Source organism: Phyllostomus discolor, chromosome 1 (genome assembly GCF_004126475.2).
Source record: "Phyllostomus discolor isolate MPI-MPIP mPhyDis1 chromosome 1, mPhyDis1.pri.v3, whole genome shotgun sequence".
Classification (NCBI taxonomy): domain Eukaryota; kingdom Metazoa; phylum Chordata; class Mammalia; order Chiroptera; family Phyllostomidae; genus Phyllostomus; species Phyllostomus discolor.
In genome coordinates this window covers 32,032,079-32,049,175 of record NC_040903.2, presented here as the reverse complement: position 1 = coordinate 32,049,175, position 17,097 = coordinate 32,032,079, and the positions used below count along the sequence as shown (strand labels likewise).

The following is a 17,097-nucleotide window of genomic DNA, read 5'->3' as shown; positions in this document are numbered from 1 at the left end:
CTCCTGGAGCTTGGAAAAACACAGTGTTCCCCTTCCAGTGTTGTTCCAGAACCACCCAAACAAGCAGAGCCGTCAGGCACATACCAAGGGAAAAGATCTCCCAGAGCAGAATGCCGTAAGACCAGACGTCGCTCAGCGTGGTGTAGAGGTTGTCGAAGATGCTCTCAGGAGCCATCCACTTCACGGGAAGGAAGGTCTACGGGGAAGAGGGACTGAAGTTAAACCCAGTGGCCGCACCGATGATCCACAGCAGCAGAAATGGGAAGAGGTTCCCTTCCCACTGGGCTGAGAATAACTCGCACTAATAACGTTGGCCCACACGAGCGTCTTCTGTGTGCTGTTCACTGCTGTTCACCCAGTGGGCGCTCAATAAATATTTGATGAATGATGGATGGTCAGTGTTCCCTCTGATGCTCTTCCAAGGAATAACATCCAAAAGTGTATAATCTTGAATTTTTACCCCAAAAGTGTTGAGTCCTGACTGGACCTGTGCCCTAGTTTAAAGCGTTCCTAGGAACAAAATTAAGAACAGACCCAGGGATCTGAGAGCCAATTACATTTTGAACTGAAGAAACGCTGTGAAGAGCCTGACAGAAGGATCATTTCGCAGCCTCCTTTTGTGAGGTTGTCCAGCCTTCTGCGGAAACGCTAACCTGGGCAGACACATCAAACAGCCACATCGGCATCCTGCAGCCCTCTAAAACTGCTGGGCAGATAACAGAGACTCGCGACCTTTTTGAACAGACCTTGACTCAGAGGTCTAAAGCTACAGGTCATGGTCACAGAGCCCATGAAACACACAGAGCATGGGCACAGCCCAGTGTCCTGCAGGGGGCTGCAGCAGCCCCCTTGGGCTGTCTCATGGTCTGTGTGGTGGGGTAGTCTGGATTTGTACCTACAGGTGGCGGGCATATCCCCAGCTACTCCATCTGCTTAGATGGCAAAGGAGTGGACAGAAAAGTTCAAGTGTAAGATAGAATGACTATCTTTAAGAAAATTAGGCTTCTAAGATATATGAGCTCTAATGGTTTTCACATTTTAGGGGTTTAGATGCCATTTGAAAATTTGCTAGAAGCTGGAGCAGCTCTCCTTGGAAATGCACGCACATACATCCTTGTGCACAATGTACACATTAATGTTGACTGGGTGCTGTGTGTGCCAAGCACTGCCCTAAGCATCTGACATGGGTTCACTGATCTAATCCCTCACAGCAACTCAGCAGGTAGGGATCATTGTCACTTCCCCACTAGGGAAATCGCAGTCCAGAGTGGTCAAGTAACTTGCCCCCGCTACCACACTAGTAAGTCCTGGAGCTCGGGCTCACAGCTGGGCAGTCTGCTGCACAGCCTGTGCTTTTCTCACCAACCCCGGGAGCCCACCCACCCATGGGTCTTGTGGACTCCATGCCGAAATGATGAGCACCCCAATGGCTGGCAACAACACCTGATTTCAGAGGTCTGAGTGAGGGAGGGAAAGCATGCCAAATGCGGGGAGAGGGGAGCACTTACGCTGCCTTTCGATACATAGTTCGAATCATGCATGATGTCCCTGGCTAGGCCAAAGTCACAGATCTTTACGATTTTTCCCTGTGCCAGGAGGACGTTGCGAGCAGCCAGGTCCCGGTGGACACACTGTGAGGAAAGGGAAGAAATGGTGTCAGGGTCGATCTATCCACCGCTAGACGGCATCACCCCACAAGACTGGCTGTGCTGTGGTGGCACGTGGAGCTGCCTGGCACACCTTGGAGAGGCTCATCTGGCCGCAAGAGCTCACTTCCCAGGTTCTCATTCCCATTTCTCCCAAGAGCAAAAATGTTCTGGAGAGGAGCAGACACCTGAGGATGTCAGACTCCCCTCCCTGCTCTGGGAAGAGGAAGAGAGGGGCAGCCATTGCTCCAGGACTCTCCAAGAGTGACCTTCCACGCTCACTTCATTCACATCTGCGGCCTGAGTCTACAGACGTCTGTTCCATGGATGCACTTACATTTTTTGAAGCCAAAAACTCCATTCCTCGGGCAACTTGGTAGGTGAAGCTCAACAAATCCAACAGAGTAAGGCCTTCCGAGCTATCATCCGAAAGGAGGTTTTTGACTTCGGACTCTGCAGAAAAGCCAGTAAGAGTGTCAGCACTGTCGCACAGTAGGGGGCCTCACCCCCCACCCCTGTGCCGCTCAGCAGGGGGTGCTGCTCGTCAGATGCGCTTGTCCAAGGAACATCTAAAGTGACTTTTTATTTTTCTGGGTTTTTTTTTAATTTCTTGAATTACAGTTTACACCCAGTCCAATATTATTTTGTGTTAGTTTCAGGTGTACAGCATCCAGGGGTGTCCAACCTGCGGCCCACGGACTGAATGCAGCCCCAGATGGCTATGAATGTAGCCCAACACAAAATCATAAACTTGCTTAAAACATTATGAGATTTTTTTCATGATTACATGTCACAATATATTTAATGTGTGGCCCCAGACAGCCCTTCTTCTTCCAGTGTGGCCCAGAGAAGTGAAAAGGTTGGACACCCTTATACAATCATATACTTTACAAAGTATTCTCCCCGATATTTCCAGTACCCAACTGGCACCGTACATGGTTATTACAATATTAACCACATGTCCTATGCTGTACTTTACATCCCCATAAAATTATTTCTTAATTTTATTTATTTTTATCTTTTTAGAGAGGGGAAGGGAGGGAGAACGAGAAATATTGATACGAGAGAGAAGCATCGACAGGTGCCTCTTACCCACACCTCAACTGGGGACCCAGCCTGCAACCCAGGCATGTGCCCTGACTGGGAATTGAACCAGGAACTTTTTGTTTTGTGGGATGATGCCCAACCAACTGTGCCACAACAGTCAGAGCCCCATAAAGTGATTTTCTCATAGAGTTTCCACACTTCACAGGTGCGTATCTAAACTATGCCAACTCTAGACAAAATGCCTTGGAATTTAAGTAATGAGCTTTTCAGATAGAAGTAAACGTCTGGCCCCAGCTGCTACAAACATGAGGCTCAGTGGAGCGCTGGCCTGAGAACCGAAGGGTTGGATTCCCAGTCAGGGCACATGCCTGGGTTGTGGGCCAGGTCCCCAGTAGGGGGTGCACAAGAGGCAACTGATCTATGGATCTCTCACACATCGATGTTTCTCTCCCTGTCTCCCTCCCTTTCCCTCTCTCTAAAAATAAATAGTTTCTTAAAAAGAAATATATATCTGATATATATAGCTATAAGAACCAACCTAATAGATTCTCATATATATTTTGTTGTTTGACTCCAAAATTGCTTTTTGTAACCTTAGCACATCAGTTCAGGCACCATTAAAACACATAAAAACTAAAATCTTCCATGATGAATATACATGAGAGCCTTTTGAAAAAGCATCTTCTAGGAATTTTTTTTTTTTGCTTTTTAAAGCCACCTTCACAGTCCTTGGCTCATTCGGTGAAGGAGATCAACCACCAGCCAGACCAGAGGTAGCAAGCTTAGAGATCAGTGCCAGCGACCCTGCGTTTGTTCCCTTTGTAACTTGTCCACTTTCCCGGTCCGTCCCAGCTGGCAGGGCCCCAGGGTTTTCGAGGAAGGAGGCAATCTAGGCCAACAGTTCTCAGTTCTTTTTGAAAATTTTCAGGCAAGTGAAGAGTAGCTGCAGCCATTCACGTTTTTCCAGCCAGCTCGAGGCAGGCCAGGAAGCAGCGGTCTGCCTGCCAACAGGGCCCGGGCCGAGCATGAATCAGGTTCCCCCGACATCTGGAGCCAGGTCCAGCCTGGGAAGCAATGTAAACTATTTTTAACAATACAGGAGTGGAGAGGAAGCACTGATTCCGACAGCCCTCACTGGCTCATCTTTAAAAAGGGCTTGGAAGTCTACCCATTTGGCAACAGGGAATGAATGGAACTTGGAACTGCAGCAATGGAAAATATTATTGTGTACTGAGTGAGCTTTGCAAAATGAGCACGTTCTTTTTTTTTTTTTAATCCTCACCCGAGGGATACGTTGTTTTGTGTTTTTTTTTTTTTTAATTGATTTCAAAGAGAAAGGAAGGGAGGCAGAGAGGGAGAGAGGGAGGGAGGGGGAAAGAGAGAAACATGGATGTGAGAAACATCCATCAATTGCCTCCCATATGCGTCCCAACCAGGGATCGAACCTGCAACCTAGGTACACGCCCTGACCAGGGACTGAACCCACAACCATTTGGTATACGGTATGACACTCCAAACAACTGAGCCACCTGGCCAGGGATACACATTCTTCTTGTAATAGATTGTACCTTCCACTTAAGAACCCTGAAAGCATTCAGAGCACATTAGTAATTTTCAAAACAATTCCTATAGCAGCTAAATTTTTTTTGTCATTGACCAATGTGGGGGGCTCAGATCCAATAATGCAAGATCATAGGACAAGTTGACATCGGCCCCATCTAGTAGCCTCCTCCGCCCTGCAAGCCTGGGATCAGACTAGGACCAAGGAGGGACCACCCCCCAGGAGATGTGGGGTGGTCCATCTGGTACGGGCATCGGCTGGGCTCCCTAGAGTTTGTAAATCAACTCAACCCTGCCACATGCCCATCTGCTTTGAAACAGACAGATCTCCCTTCAAACAACACCCTTGTCAGAAAATATAACCTCAAATGGTCCACTTTCTACTTTCTATCACGAATTGGGTATCAGCAAAGCTAAAAGCAAGGATCATTGAACCCAGAGACATCAGAGATTTACATAATTAAATTTTACAATATAAGATTGCCAACTTTTCATTTGGCCAAGTTAGGGCACTGGGGGAAAAAACACATCAATACTACCTTCCTTTAAAAAAAAACATAAAAAGATCATTATATCAGAGTAAACAGTTCTTTAAGATAATTATATTTAAAGTCTGAAAACTTCATTACATCAGGTCTGTCTTTATTGTTTTTCTTCTTTTCAAGGTCACTGGCAGGTTGTACAGACCTGCATTTAGGGACTCTGAGGCCTGGCAGTTCTATTTACCAGGTACGTTCACCTTCTTCTGAATATTCTGAGAATCACATTAAACCTCTGGAAGAGCGGAACACCCAAAGAGTCAGCAGAGACACTTTTACCTAACATAGATTTCTTCTTATACGAGGCCGGGCGGTCGTACAGCGATCTCTGGATGTCCGAATATTTAGAAACCTCTTTCCTTTCCAGCATGGGGACATACTGGGTGGTGTCAGCTTGCTTCATGTCCATGTAGTCGCCGTTGTTTTCAAAAGATAAAACAACGTAACTGTAAAAACAGAAAGAGAAACCTCATCCAGGTGCCCCTCTAGAGGGATCATGCAACGTTCAGTAAATGATGACCTACAGTCCGCAAGGTAGCATGTTGAGCACAGGGGTGGCAGGGCTGAGTAAAAGTAACACCTATCTGTACCCTCCACATGGGGTGATCTATTTAGGAAAGTGAGCCTTAATCAATAATCATACAAACACAGAAATTATCTCAACTCAGATATGCCTGGACAGGTGCCAGGTGGCTTGGCAGACAATTCCTGCGGCTCAATAAATTCAGCACCAATTTAGTGTCTGTAAAGTAACTTAATATGAAGTGAACTCATGGTACTTCCTGATGTTACAGAACTTCAGATCTACAAAGATCTTTCCAGCCATTGGTGGGTTTCTGCACTGGGGATTACTATCACTGGTTTGATTGATAGGCCCAGGTACAGCAAAGATCAGTATCTCAGGCTTTGGGACCCTCAGGCAGTTTCTGTCAAAACATTAGCACTGAGGCATCCCTGGCCAGTGCTGCATTTTTGATAGGTGTTAAGTGGGCCACATATAAACAGGAAAATGGCTCCCAGAACAATTCCAACTCTGGCTTTCATTCAAACCTATCAGCAAGGCTCCGTCTACAACAGCCTGGTCTCAGACACCGGCAGACACCATGCACTCATCGGCACTGTGACATGGGACGATGGGGCAGGGTCGCTGGACTCTCAGTCTTGCTGCCTCCTGGCACAGAATCTGCAGACATGGATGCTACCAGGACGTGGGTTCTCTCCATGGTGAGACTTGTAAAACAATGAGTCCCAGCAGCGTCTCTCTCTGTACCCACCTGCGAGTGCTTTCATCAGCGGGGTTCAATCCGAAGATGTCCAGCTCTTTCTTTGGCTTCTCTGGGTGGTGGCTCAGGAAGCTGTCCCTGTTCTTATGCAAATAGTTGACCAAATCCCCATAGAAGCAGTACTCAGTGATGATGTAAATGGGGCCTGTGGGGACCAAAATCGGTTAGGATATGGGTTGGAAAGTGAACAAACAAATAAGCCACGAATTGCTGTGTTTGCACTGACAAGAGATGTTGCTCAAAAACAATGAGCTTTGCTCAGTTCAGTGGAATCTAGTTGACTCCATTCAAGGGATTTATTCGCTGGCACATTTGAAGGTACAAAGTGGGGACTTAAAAAGCTGGGTCTGACAGTCTGTACAACCACAAGTGTTCTATGAATGCCCCCTTGGGTCAGCAGGCCTACCTGACTTGGTACAGGCTCCCAGCAAGTTTACAATATTCAAGTGTGGCCCCAGGTGGGTCATTATCTTCAGTTCAGACATAAGAGCTTGTTTTTCACTGGATCTGGCTGTGGCTGTTGAAGAAATAAATTACGTATCAGTTCCGAGCAACCTACTGCCCTGAAAAAGCCAAAAAACATGGCTCATCCTGTGACTAGATATTCTTTTATTTACCAAGAGTCTAAAAGAGAGAGTGACTCTGGTCGAGACTCTAGTAACTGACTCCGAGCCTTCGGGGTAAAAAAAGAAGTCATTAAAAATAACAACGCTTGATTTTCCAACACACGGGCAAGAAAAACAATCTAAATAAACCTAACTGACAGGAGTCCAAACAGAGTCTGAGGAACCAAGAGCTAGTCCTATTTGGCATGTACTGGCTTTGCGAGTTTGAGCAATTCATTTAATACCTCCATGTTCAAACAAAACTCCCCAGGAAGGGACACTTACGTTTCAGCATCTTCACTGCTACTTTCATGACAGGTTGGGACCGGCTTAATCCATAGGCAGTTCCTTCCACCACTTTCCCAAACGCACCAGATCCCAGGATACGACCTGTGGGCAGCCCGAACACAGCACACAGGGGCGTCAGGTGGCTCACCAGCTTTTTTTTTTTTTTTTTTAATTTTTAGACAGAGGGGAAGGGAGGGGGAAAGAGAAGGAAAGAAACATCCATGTGCCAGAGAAACAATGGATCGGTTGCCTCTCACAGGCCCCCAGCCGGCCCACAACCCAATCATGTGCCCTGACCGGAATTAAACTGGCGACCCTTTGCTTTGCCAGAGGAGACCCAGCCCACTGAGCCATGCCAGCCAGGGCTCATCAGCTTTATTTACCACAGCCTGTGCTCGTCGTGGGTGCACAGCTGGGTGGTGTTTTTCCTCTACAGAGGAAGCATAATGATTCCTCCAAGTCATCATGTCAAAGACAGAACTGAGCCCACAGGGAAGGAAATTAGTATAATTGCTTTTGTCAAATAACATTTGCAAGGAAAAGGAAAACACGGGCAGGAGAAAGGAGGGTGCAGCCCTCCCCGGTGGGAGCACACTGTCTACCAGCTTGCGTGCTGGGCCAGGCCCCGGGCTCCACTGCACTTGCTTTCTGTGGCTCTCGCCCAAGCCCCCTGGTTCTCTGCCCTTCTGTTTTCCATGTGCAAACAGTGGCTTCTTTTGCATCCATAAGTCCTTATCCACCGCAAGTACTCCAGTATTCAGGACGTCCCTGACTCCAATGGGCAGTGAAGTAAACTTCAGGCTGGCCCCCTTGTCTGTCTGTTGGACCAGGAACCACATGGCAAACCTTCCCTGGGAGCCCAACACTGTGCATTGCGAGAAACAAAATGAAATGCAAGCTGTCATCCCCACTCTTAAAGAGCTCAGAGTCTAAAAGGGAGACTCCAGAGGGGTTGGTCCCAGCACCTAGAGCCACACCGGGAAAGCCTCAGCTCCTCAGGGACACTGACAGCCAGCAGGGCCTCGCCTGCACTGCTGCAAGCTAGGGAGCCACTGGCCGCCTGCACCCCAGGAGTGCCCAGGAGCAGGGGGACACAGGACTGCCTCTTGGCTTACTGGGGATTTTGCGCTTTTCCCCTCATATATTATTACTGCTTAACTTTCACCAGCTTCTTGTTCCTTTTTTTAAAACAAGGGGAAATTTAAAAAAATAATAATGAGCTTAGTTCCCAGGTGTAAGTATTTGAATTGGGCGTAGCCAGAGTGTCTCGTTTGATTTCAGATTAAGTATCTCTAAGAAAACCTAACCTTGCCGTGTTTTGGAATCACGCGTAGATATCAAACACTACCTTTGGCATCCTCCAGAGTACGTATCTTTAGAATATTCTCGGTAACATGCCTCAAGGTCTAACTTTCATTTCTTTGTCCTGCTTTCATTCATTCAGAATGTGATGGTTTTTTTAGAAAAATCCTCTGGACTAAAGCTTCATATATTTGGTCTCAGCCCAAGATTAAAATATTTGAAAAGTCTGTGACAAACTGGCTGATTATTTTCACAAGTTTTGCTTAAACATGTACCTATAGTTTTAGAGTCTATATTTTAAATATTCAATATATATTCTAAAGTATCTAATACATCCTCGGAATGTATTGGATCAAAATCCGTTTTGTGGTTGCCTCATTCATTTCTCATCTGTTCCTTTTTAGTCACAGAAATTCATCTCATTTTCAATTTGTGTCATTTCTAAAGCAAAGCCATTTTGATGGGTATCTTTGGCAAGTCTCATATCTTCTTTTATAAAATTTTCTTTCACCATAATTTTATATAAAATGAGATTTTAAGGAAATCACTGTGGTTATCCAATTAAACTCGTTTTCAAGACCAAAAAATATATATCTGAAAGCCAATTTCTATTGCCTAGCTGTTGTTAAGCACGAGCTCAGATCCCTCCTCCTTCCTCCATGGGCCTGGAGAGAGCAAAGTTATGTACAAACTGAATGGGAGTCTTGGGAGATGACCCCGGGAGAAGCTTACCCAACACGAGTCCGTCTCTGGGAAACTCCCATCTCGAGTCATAAGGCAACTGCATTGGGTCCACATAAATGTATTCATGTCCGTCGGGGCTGATGGATTCAATGACCCTCCAGCGAATTTCATACCTCGGCTTCTGTAAGTGACCAGGTCAGGTAACTGGTGAATGAACAAAGTCTGAATGCACCAAAGCTGAACTGCAGCAGCAAAGTGGCTGGACACAGTGACTCGACACATAATTACTGAGCTCCTTCTCTGTGCCAAGCACTGCACTCGGTTGCTATTTTTCCTGTTCTTAAAGGCTTCGAAGATTTTTAGTTCTTTGAGAAAAATACCCACCTGTTTCCAAATGACAACCAGGACAATCAGCGAGATGATCACAATCACCAGCAGCACCAGGACTGCGGCTGCCACCGTGAGTTCAGAATGCAAAGCTAGAGGGGAAATGGAGAGGCAGGATGGAAACTTTGCATGAACACACAGGGGGGCGGGAAGGCAGTGTGGCTGTGGCTAGGACAGAAATCCCCGAATGTCGTGGAGAAGCATGAGGGCTGCCTGGCTCGTTTTAGGGATGGGCAACAGCATCTCTCAACTACCTGCACCCACGAGACTACTCCAACTCTTCCCTTGGAAAAGAAAGGGACAAAATTCAATCAGGGGAATGCAATACATTCTCTAAAGGTACTCCAACATTAACCTTCTGGAGAGAAGGAGAATTGGAACATAAAGACTGATAAATGAGACTGAGAGCTATCATAACCTCAAAAACTTAGGTTCAGTTTATTTTGAAAGGTTGTATTTTGTTTATATTGCTTTCAGCTTCATTAAATTTTACTCAAGGAATTCCACCTGACTCAGCTGTCATAAGGAGGATAAAGGCAGAAGATCCTTCTTCCTCCTCCTTTCCCACACTCAGACGAGAGAGACTGGGTAGCTATATAGTCAGACGAGCAACATGCCAAGGGGCCTCTGCAAGGTGCTTGTCTGGATCTGAGTCTGAAATAAGGACTCCCACACAGATGCCATGAGAAGGCCCTTTAAGAGCAATCAGAGCTGAATTTCAGCCTGGGGACCTTTGTTCCTAGAGGACCCCCCACTGGGATTCAATGTCCACCTCAGGGAGAAAGGGCTTGGCTCATGACTTAGAGCTGTCCTGACGGATAAGCAACTCACTGGGAGCCACCAGCTTCAGCTCTCGGTTCTCCACCCCAAGGAGATTCCTGGCCAGACACCGGACGGCGATGGTCTCCTCCACTTTGGCGAATGTCACCTGGCCCTCCACCACACTCCTGTCCAGGGGGTGGACCTCTGTGATGATGTTTGAGATGTTGCTGGCCAAAACTGTCCACGAAGTCTCATTATTACATCTGGGAAGAAAAAGGACACAAATATAGAGCCAATTGTCCGGAGTAAAGGAGGTGAGTGGAGCAGTGAGTTATCCAGGACAGCAGGCCGTTCCAACCTGGTCTACATTTAGGGGTGCTACGAGTTGGTTTCTTATTTTACAGGCACATGAACATTAAAACTTACTTGCACACACCCAAAATTAAACAACCTATGTGCAGATAATTTAACATTAAATGATTATGAAGGCAAGGCAGAGATAAGCCCAATCAAATATAACTACCAATCCCCCCTGGCCGGTGTGGCTCAGTGGATTGAGCACTGACCTGCAAACTAAAGGGTCACCAGTTCAATTCCCAGTCAGGGCACATGCTTGGGTTGCACGGGCCAGGTCCCCAGTGCAGGGCACACGAGATGCAACCACACATTGATGTTTCTTTCCCTACCTTTCTCCATCCCTTCCCCTCTCTCTGAAAATAAATAATAAAAAATTTTTTAAATATATATATAACTGCTAATCCCAAGCCCTGAACCTAGGAACAAACTGACAGGTTTTTTTTAACTTCCAAGAATGTTTAACTCTCCCAATTTCCTACCCCTTCAAAAAGGCCTGGAGTCCTTCCTGCTCTCTAACCACACTGTAAAGAGGCCCCAAGGGTCATAGGGTTGGGGCGATCACCTGGTTGAGATTCGAGACCTAGACTGTAGCTCCAGTCATGATCCAAATCTGGTCCCTTAGCCCTTAGGAAGGGGCTAGGTCTCAGCCTGTAGGAGAAGCAGTCAAGGCTCCTGAACACAGCCAGTCTCCATGGACACAAGGGTGAACATGTTGCTCGTGTGCCACTGGAGGAGGTTCAGGAATGGGGGATGGAGGAGGAACTGGTGAGTTAAATCCCATCAGACAGCAGGCAGGCACACAAGGTAGTGAGCAGTCACATGGGCAGTGTTTACGTTCACATGCCAGTCCAGCCACCAGATGACGTTCACCATGTGAGAACTATGAGGTCAAAAGGTGGGGCAGGGTAGCAAAAATCCTCTTGCAAAAATAGCTCTTTAAATTCATTTTTTTTTAAATGAGACCCTTGGAGAATTGGATGAAAGCCATGGACCTTTTGCTCCCATGTTCATGAACACACATGTGCACAGGCACACATGTACACACATATGTACATGCACACACAAGGACCATGTAAAGACCCATATCTGGTAGTTTAGGGGCCAAATAAGAATCTCAAATACAAAAGAAGTAAAATGTATTTGAAGTCCTCTGCATCAAGGGAGAAACATTCTGACCGCAAATGCAAAACATCTGATTCCCATACTTTTTAATATCCTTGCAAATCATCCACTCGATATCAGGAAGAGGTGTCCCTGCAGCTGTGCATCTCACGGTCTGTGCCCCCGTAGATCCATGGTGGTCATCGACCAAGTCCAGAATAGATGAGGGAACTGCAAGAAATCAAAAGTGAATGGTTCTTGACCCAAAACTCTGGAAACGACAACCAGGAACATGAGTTCAGAACTTGCCCACAGGGCATTCAAACCTACAAATCAAGTAACCGCCCAAGAGGAGGCTGTGTGCATAGTAACACTCCAGTTTGCACAGATCCACTTGGTTAAGAGCATTTTCACAGCTGCAGTGTTGTGGGATTTGTGCCCTGTGGGGTTTTAAATCTGGAGTGAGGGAAGCAAAAGGCCCCTGTGGTTACTTGGCTGGAAAGGCAAAGAGGCTCTTAAAATTAATATAGCTTGGGATTCAACTAATGGATTCAGCTCAATAGGAATCTAAAGCCGCATTTACCAGAGTGCAACTGCAGGATATTATTAAGTTTTAAAGATTCTTTAAAATCTGTGATCAAACAACTTAGAAATAGGCTACTGCTTGTATCCTAGATTTACTATGAGGCACAAAGGAGCCCAGCTAAGATGGGACCTGGCACATAGTAGGTGCTCAGTCAGTGGGTGCTGAACCTGAACGTGAAAGGACTTGGGTTTCCGCTGTACCATGTCTACAAGGGAAGCTGAGCAAAAAGGTCCAAACTCTCTGGAATAAGCTAAGGTCATCTGGACCAAAAAGCCTCATTTCACTCTTCCCTGAACTTGCAGGTACCAGACTCAGAAGTACGGGGAAAGGAAGTTGTTAGAGCTTAGAAATGTCCAATCTGACTGTTTCAGAGCAGCCTAGAACCCCCTAGAATTACATGAATTCTTAAGTCCAGTAAAGCTATCCCTGATGTGTGATATCTCCAGTCCCTGCTTCTCCCCTGAAAGTGTTGCTCTTCCCTCCATGACCCGGGAGAAAAGTACCGGACTCTCCTCAGGAGACACTCATTCACTCACTCACCGAGCAAGCATTCTCTTCAGACCGCCCTGAACAAACCTTGAGTTAAGAGTTCAAAAGTGTAGCTCTTCGTGTCATCGTCATTTTGAACTACAATAGTGTAATGGCCACTGTCTTCTTCCTTGGCACGGATCAGCTTTAATTTGCTTCGATACCTTGAAAGAAAAGGACTCTGTTTCAGCAAGAGGCAGCCAAATAAATTCCCATTGCTTCAGCAATTACCACGTTCAATTTAAACTTTATTTTTGTAAAAAATAAATAAATAAATAAAAACATCTTTTTTTTCTCGTCTGGATCATCGGGACCCAACACACTCTGTACATACTGAAGGTCCGAGCCGCAGACACTTAATTCTTAAGCAAACACCTGGATATTTTGAGAAAAGCAATGGCTCATGTGGCCTCAGGCACCATCAACTCGGTAAGGCCTGCCTTCTGAATGGGAATAAACACACCCCACCCATTTGATTTTTACCTGTTTAAAAAACACTTGCTTCCCCTAAATATCTATCATTTTGGTGGTTCAGCCAAACAATGAAACACCAATTTAAAGAAAAGGGAGGAGGCTCTCTATATATGGATGTGGAGAAGTTTCTCCATGTGAATATGGAGGAGGATATAACATTCCTTCTTGCTTAGATTTGCTTAAAAAAAACAAAAACAAAAACCTCTGGAAGATTACATAAGAACCTAATAAAACGAGTAGGAGTTTCCCTGGAGGTGGGAGAAGAGAGGTACTGGCCAGGCAGGGACAGGAGTGGAATGAGGCTTCATACAATGCACCTTCATGTCTAAATGATTTTAAAGCACAGAATTTCATCACTTACTCAAAAAAAACTTAAAAATGTATTTCTTCATCCTTTATTAAAGTGAAGTTCCCCCAAAAGATTCTTACCTGTGTGCATTATACGTGATACTGGGCCACACATACGTGTGTGTGCGTGCACATCAATCTAGCATTTGCCCACTCGTCCTTCCTTATAAAACATCACAGGACAGAAGAGCAACGAGAGTGGAGAAGAGCCCTAACTAAATGAGGAGAATTTGGCCATTCTTGACGTTCTCGTAGTGAGCAGACCCTGGGCATTACTGAAATTCTCATTATTGAAATGTCTCCGTTTCCATCTGCGTAGCATAGGAAAATTGTATGCCTAATGTAGAGTCATTGACAGAATTAATTAAATAAAATTGTATGTGTAGAAGCATTTCATAGTCTCAAAAGTGTCCTGCATATTAGAGTCTTCTAGCCTAAGATGCTGGGCACTAGGACATGTGGTAATAGCACGCAGGGCTGGTTGTCCCTGGGCAGCACCATACTGGACATGCGCCAGGACTGGATTTTCCTAGAGAGAGCCCTTAGGCACATCTGGCTGCTGATAACCAAATGATCTTCTGTCCGTTTTCTATACTGTCCAGCCAGGAAAGCTGGTGGATCCACTAGCTCTGAGCTCCAGGGATCCAGACACTCCATCCATCGTGTTCCTCTCTGGCCCGTAACAGGAACTAGAAGAGCATGTGCTGAAGGCACGCTGCGTAACTCTAACAGGCAGCTTTCCTGGACCCCTCAGGTGTCATTGCTACGGACTCCCACTTGCAGAGAGTGCTTGTACAGGTGTTTGAAGTGTTGGCTGTGTCAGGGGCCCCCCATTCCTCCTGGCCTCACAGCCCAGTGGGAAGTTCCGCACTGCCCACCTCTCTGTGCCCCTGCATTCTGGGTCATCAGAAAGCCTTCCACTTCATTTTCCATCATCGTCTACAGAGGTCCTAAAATTTCATGTTCTCAGACACTGCTTCCCAATTACACATGGAACTTAGGTCAGAAAGGAGAAAGCGAATCCAGAGGCAAAGTGAACTGATGAGAGAGGTTCTGTCTCCTCCTCCCTGGTGGTTTGAAGGAGGGGGCTGACTCTGGTCTCTGTGGGGCGGTTTCTGACAAGGGCACAGGGCTGGATTAGCTGGGTCCTTCAGGAGGTACCCTCTGCTCCTGGATTCTAATCAGAGCTTCAAACTGTAAGAGACCTGAAATATCACCTGATCCAAGCCCTTGCCTTGAAGGACATAGAGTGTTATTGACCCTACGTTATAGATGAGGAAACTGAGGCTGAGGCATGACTTACCCAAACCTCCACCACCCAGTTAAGAGAGTAGTCTACAGCTCTGAGAGGGCAGGGGTCCAAACTCCTCATTTTACCTCTTCTCCTACCCAGTCTGGCCAGGCTCCACCCTTGTTTCCTGTGGAGGTCTCACTGGGGCAAATGTGTCTCAAAGGAGGTCAGTGATGATTTATTTTATGTCAGTTTACATAATTGCCTCGCAACTGTAATCACTGTACAAGTCTGATTGCAATATGAATGATGCATATAACATTGCTTCTTGCTCAGTCCAAGTGGGTCCAATTTTACTTCCTTTCCTCCACCCCTCACTGGATCTAGGAGCCTGTTTTTCAATGGGGGACAGAGATTTTTAGTTCTTTCTTCTTATCCCATCATTAAATACTTATCAACATACTATCACTGCATTGCAATATTATCATTAAAGGTACTTGATTTCCAGTTCCTCCCAAATCGGATTGCTAGATTTTTCTAGATGGACTCCCGGGTTGGGCGGTAGGACACACAGGCCTCTGTCTATCCAGGGGCTCACAGTAAAAAGAAAAGGCAGGGGTGGGCGGGGTTTTTACCTTATTTCCTGAATCTTTTCGATGTCGGTGGTGATCTCCGTGAGGTTCTCGATCAGAGTCAGGTTGTCCTTGAGCCAGGATATCCTGGGAGGGGGGTAGGCCTGCACGTCCACCACAAAATGCTTGACTTCATGCAGGTTGACGGCTTCCAGCTGGCTGAAGTAGGGCTGGATTTCAACGAACCCTTTCTCTGTACAGGGAAGAGTTTCCGTTAAACAATGGTCACCGCACAGTGGATCCCGAGCAGCACGGACGCTGACGTTTTAGAAAGCAGAGTGTACCATGGACAGAAATGGTGACTTTCTTCATTTCTTTGACCTCGCTGGTGGCCTGGCGGGCAACACATTCATAATCTCCACTGTCTTTCACCGTGGCCTTGGGGACCATCAGCGTGTACACCAGTTTGAGGGACGGGTCCTTGATTTCCTCCAGCATTACGACGCCCTTGCTCTTCTACAGCAGAAGGAGGAAAACTGAGTTTAAAAAGATAGCTCGTGGGAGGGAACCCGCCTGTACACTAAGGACGGTGGGTGACAGCAGGTGGATGACAATGATGTGACAACGTCCCGCCCTGCGAGGATGGCGATACGGGGGAGGCGGTGAACGTGTAGGAAATCCCTACATCTTCCACTCAAGTTTGCTGAAAACCTAAACTGCTCTAAAAAATAGGATCTGATAAGAAATTGTTTTTAAGCTAGCTCCTTACAAAATCATCTTTTGAAACGATATTTGATAACATAGTAAGGTGTTTGTGCTATATTGCCAAAGGGGAAAGGATATAACAAAGTTCTGTTAAAAGTATAATACCTATTAAAAATAAAATCTTTAAAAAAGAACTCTTCTAAAAAAAGTACAATACCTATTGATTATTGAACATTTATCATGTATACAAAGTATTTAAAAGATTTATCTCCATAAGATACTAACAGTGATGCTCTGGGAAATGGCTTTTCCTGTTTCTCTATATTTTATAAAGTTTCAAAGGTAATGCTGCATTACCTTTAGTATCGGACAAAAACTGATTACATATTTGTATATTTGAAGGCCAAACAGCATGAACTTTGGTTTGGGGAGAAAAAGTGTCTATCTCTAATAAATGGAAAAGAAATTTTATGTTTTAAGTATTAAAAGCAATCAAGTATGAACAGAAAAATCAAATAGCTTCATATTTCAGGGAATATGTACAAAAGCAGAAATTTGCATATCAGGAGTAAAGGGAAAAATGTACATATGGTTTTTGTCCTCCAAGGCTGCTGTAATAAGCACTGCTGATCATTTCTGCATCGGACTGCCACTGCCTTTTACACTCAGTTCTCTTTTATACCTGTACCTGTGGCACAGGTATTAGCATGAGTGAGACCCTGTGTGCAAACCCATGGTGACCAGAGATGGCACGGTGGTCCCCCTTCCCCACATCCATCTCCACTCCCCCCTTCTTCCTCCTCCTGTGCATGGGCTGGCTTCTAGCAGACTGCTTGGGATTTAGCAAAACCACTAAACCTTTGCTGAATGATTCAAGGGATGCGTGTTCACTAAAGGTGAGCCATGCAAAGAAAGACTAGGCAGGCAGGAGGCAGAACAGTATCCTTGGTGGCAGGCAACAAAGCAGAAACGGGAGGGGTCAGGCAGTCAGCATTACTAATGCCTCGAAACCCCAAGGCACAGGAGTCAAGAAAGTGAGAATAAATGACTGTCTCACCAATATGCCATTAAATACTTTTTTTTTTTGCTTTT

The 17,097-nt window shown here is 45.8% G+C and overlaps 1 protein-coding gene across 5 annotated transcripts in view; it reads right to left on the bottom strand.

Moving 5' to 3' along the window:
- PDGFRA (platelet derived growth factor receptor alpha) overlaps nucleotides 1-17,097 on the bottom strand; it is a 47,161-nt gene that overhangs the window by 13,795 nt on the left and 16,269 nt on the right. For all 5 annotated transcript variants that reach the window (XR_004901979.1, XM_028507916.2, XM_036020507.1 and 2 more), the window contains exons 6-19: nucleotides 15,645-15,816; nucleotides 15,364-15,553; nucleotides 12,724-12,839; nucleotides 11,666-11,792; nucleotides 10,173-10,366; nucleotides 9,339-9,433; nucleotides 9,003-9,135; nucleotides 6,966-7,070; nucleotides 6,482-6,592; nucleotides 6,067-6,220; nucleotides 5,072-5,238; nucleotides 1,984-2,099; nucleotides 1,509-1,631; nucleotides 85-196 (exon numbers count right to left, since the gene is read on the bottom strand). Coding sequence is in view for 4 of the 5 variants with exons in the window: in XM_028507916.2 (XP_028363717.1) it covers nucleotides 85-196; nucleotides 1,509-1,631; nucleotides 1,984-2,099; nucleotides 5,072-5,238; nucleotides 6,067-6,220; nucleotides 6,482-6,592; nucleotides 6,966-7,070; nucleotides 9,003-9,135; nucleotides 9,339-9,433; nucleotides 10,173-10,366; nucleotides 11,666-11,792; nucleotides 12,724-12,839; nucleotides 15,364-15,553; nucleotides 15,645-15,816 (1,915 nt within the window). In the remaining variant the exon portion in view is untranslated. The remainder of the gene's footprint in view (nucleotides 1-84; nucleotides 197-1,508; nucleotides 1,632-1,983; nucleotides 2,100-5,071; nucleotides 5,239-6,066; nucleotides 6,221-6,481; nucleotides 6,593-6,965; nucleotides 7,071-9,002; nucleotides 9,136-9,338; nucleotides 9,434-10,172; nucleotides 10,367-11,665; nucleotides 11,793-12,723; nucleotides 12,840-15,363; nucleotides 15,554-15,644; nucleotides 15,817-17,097) is intronic.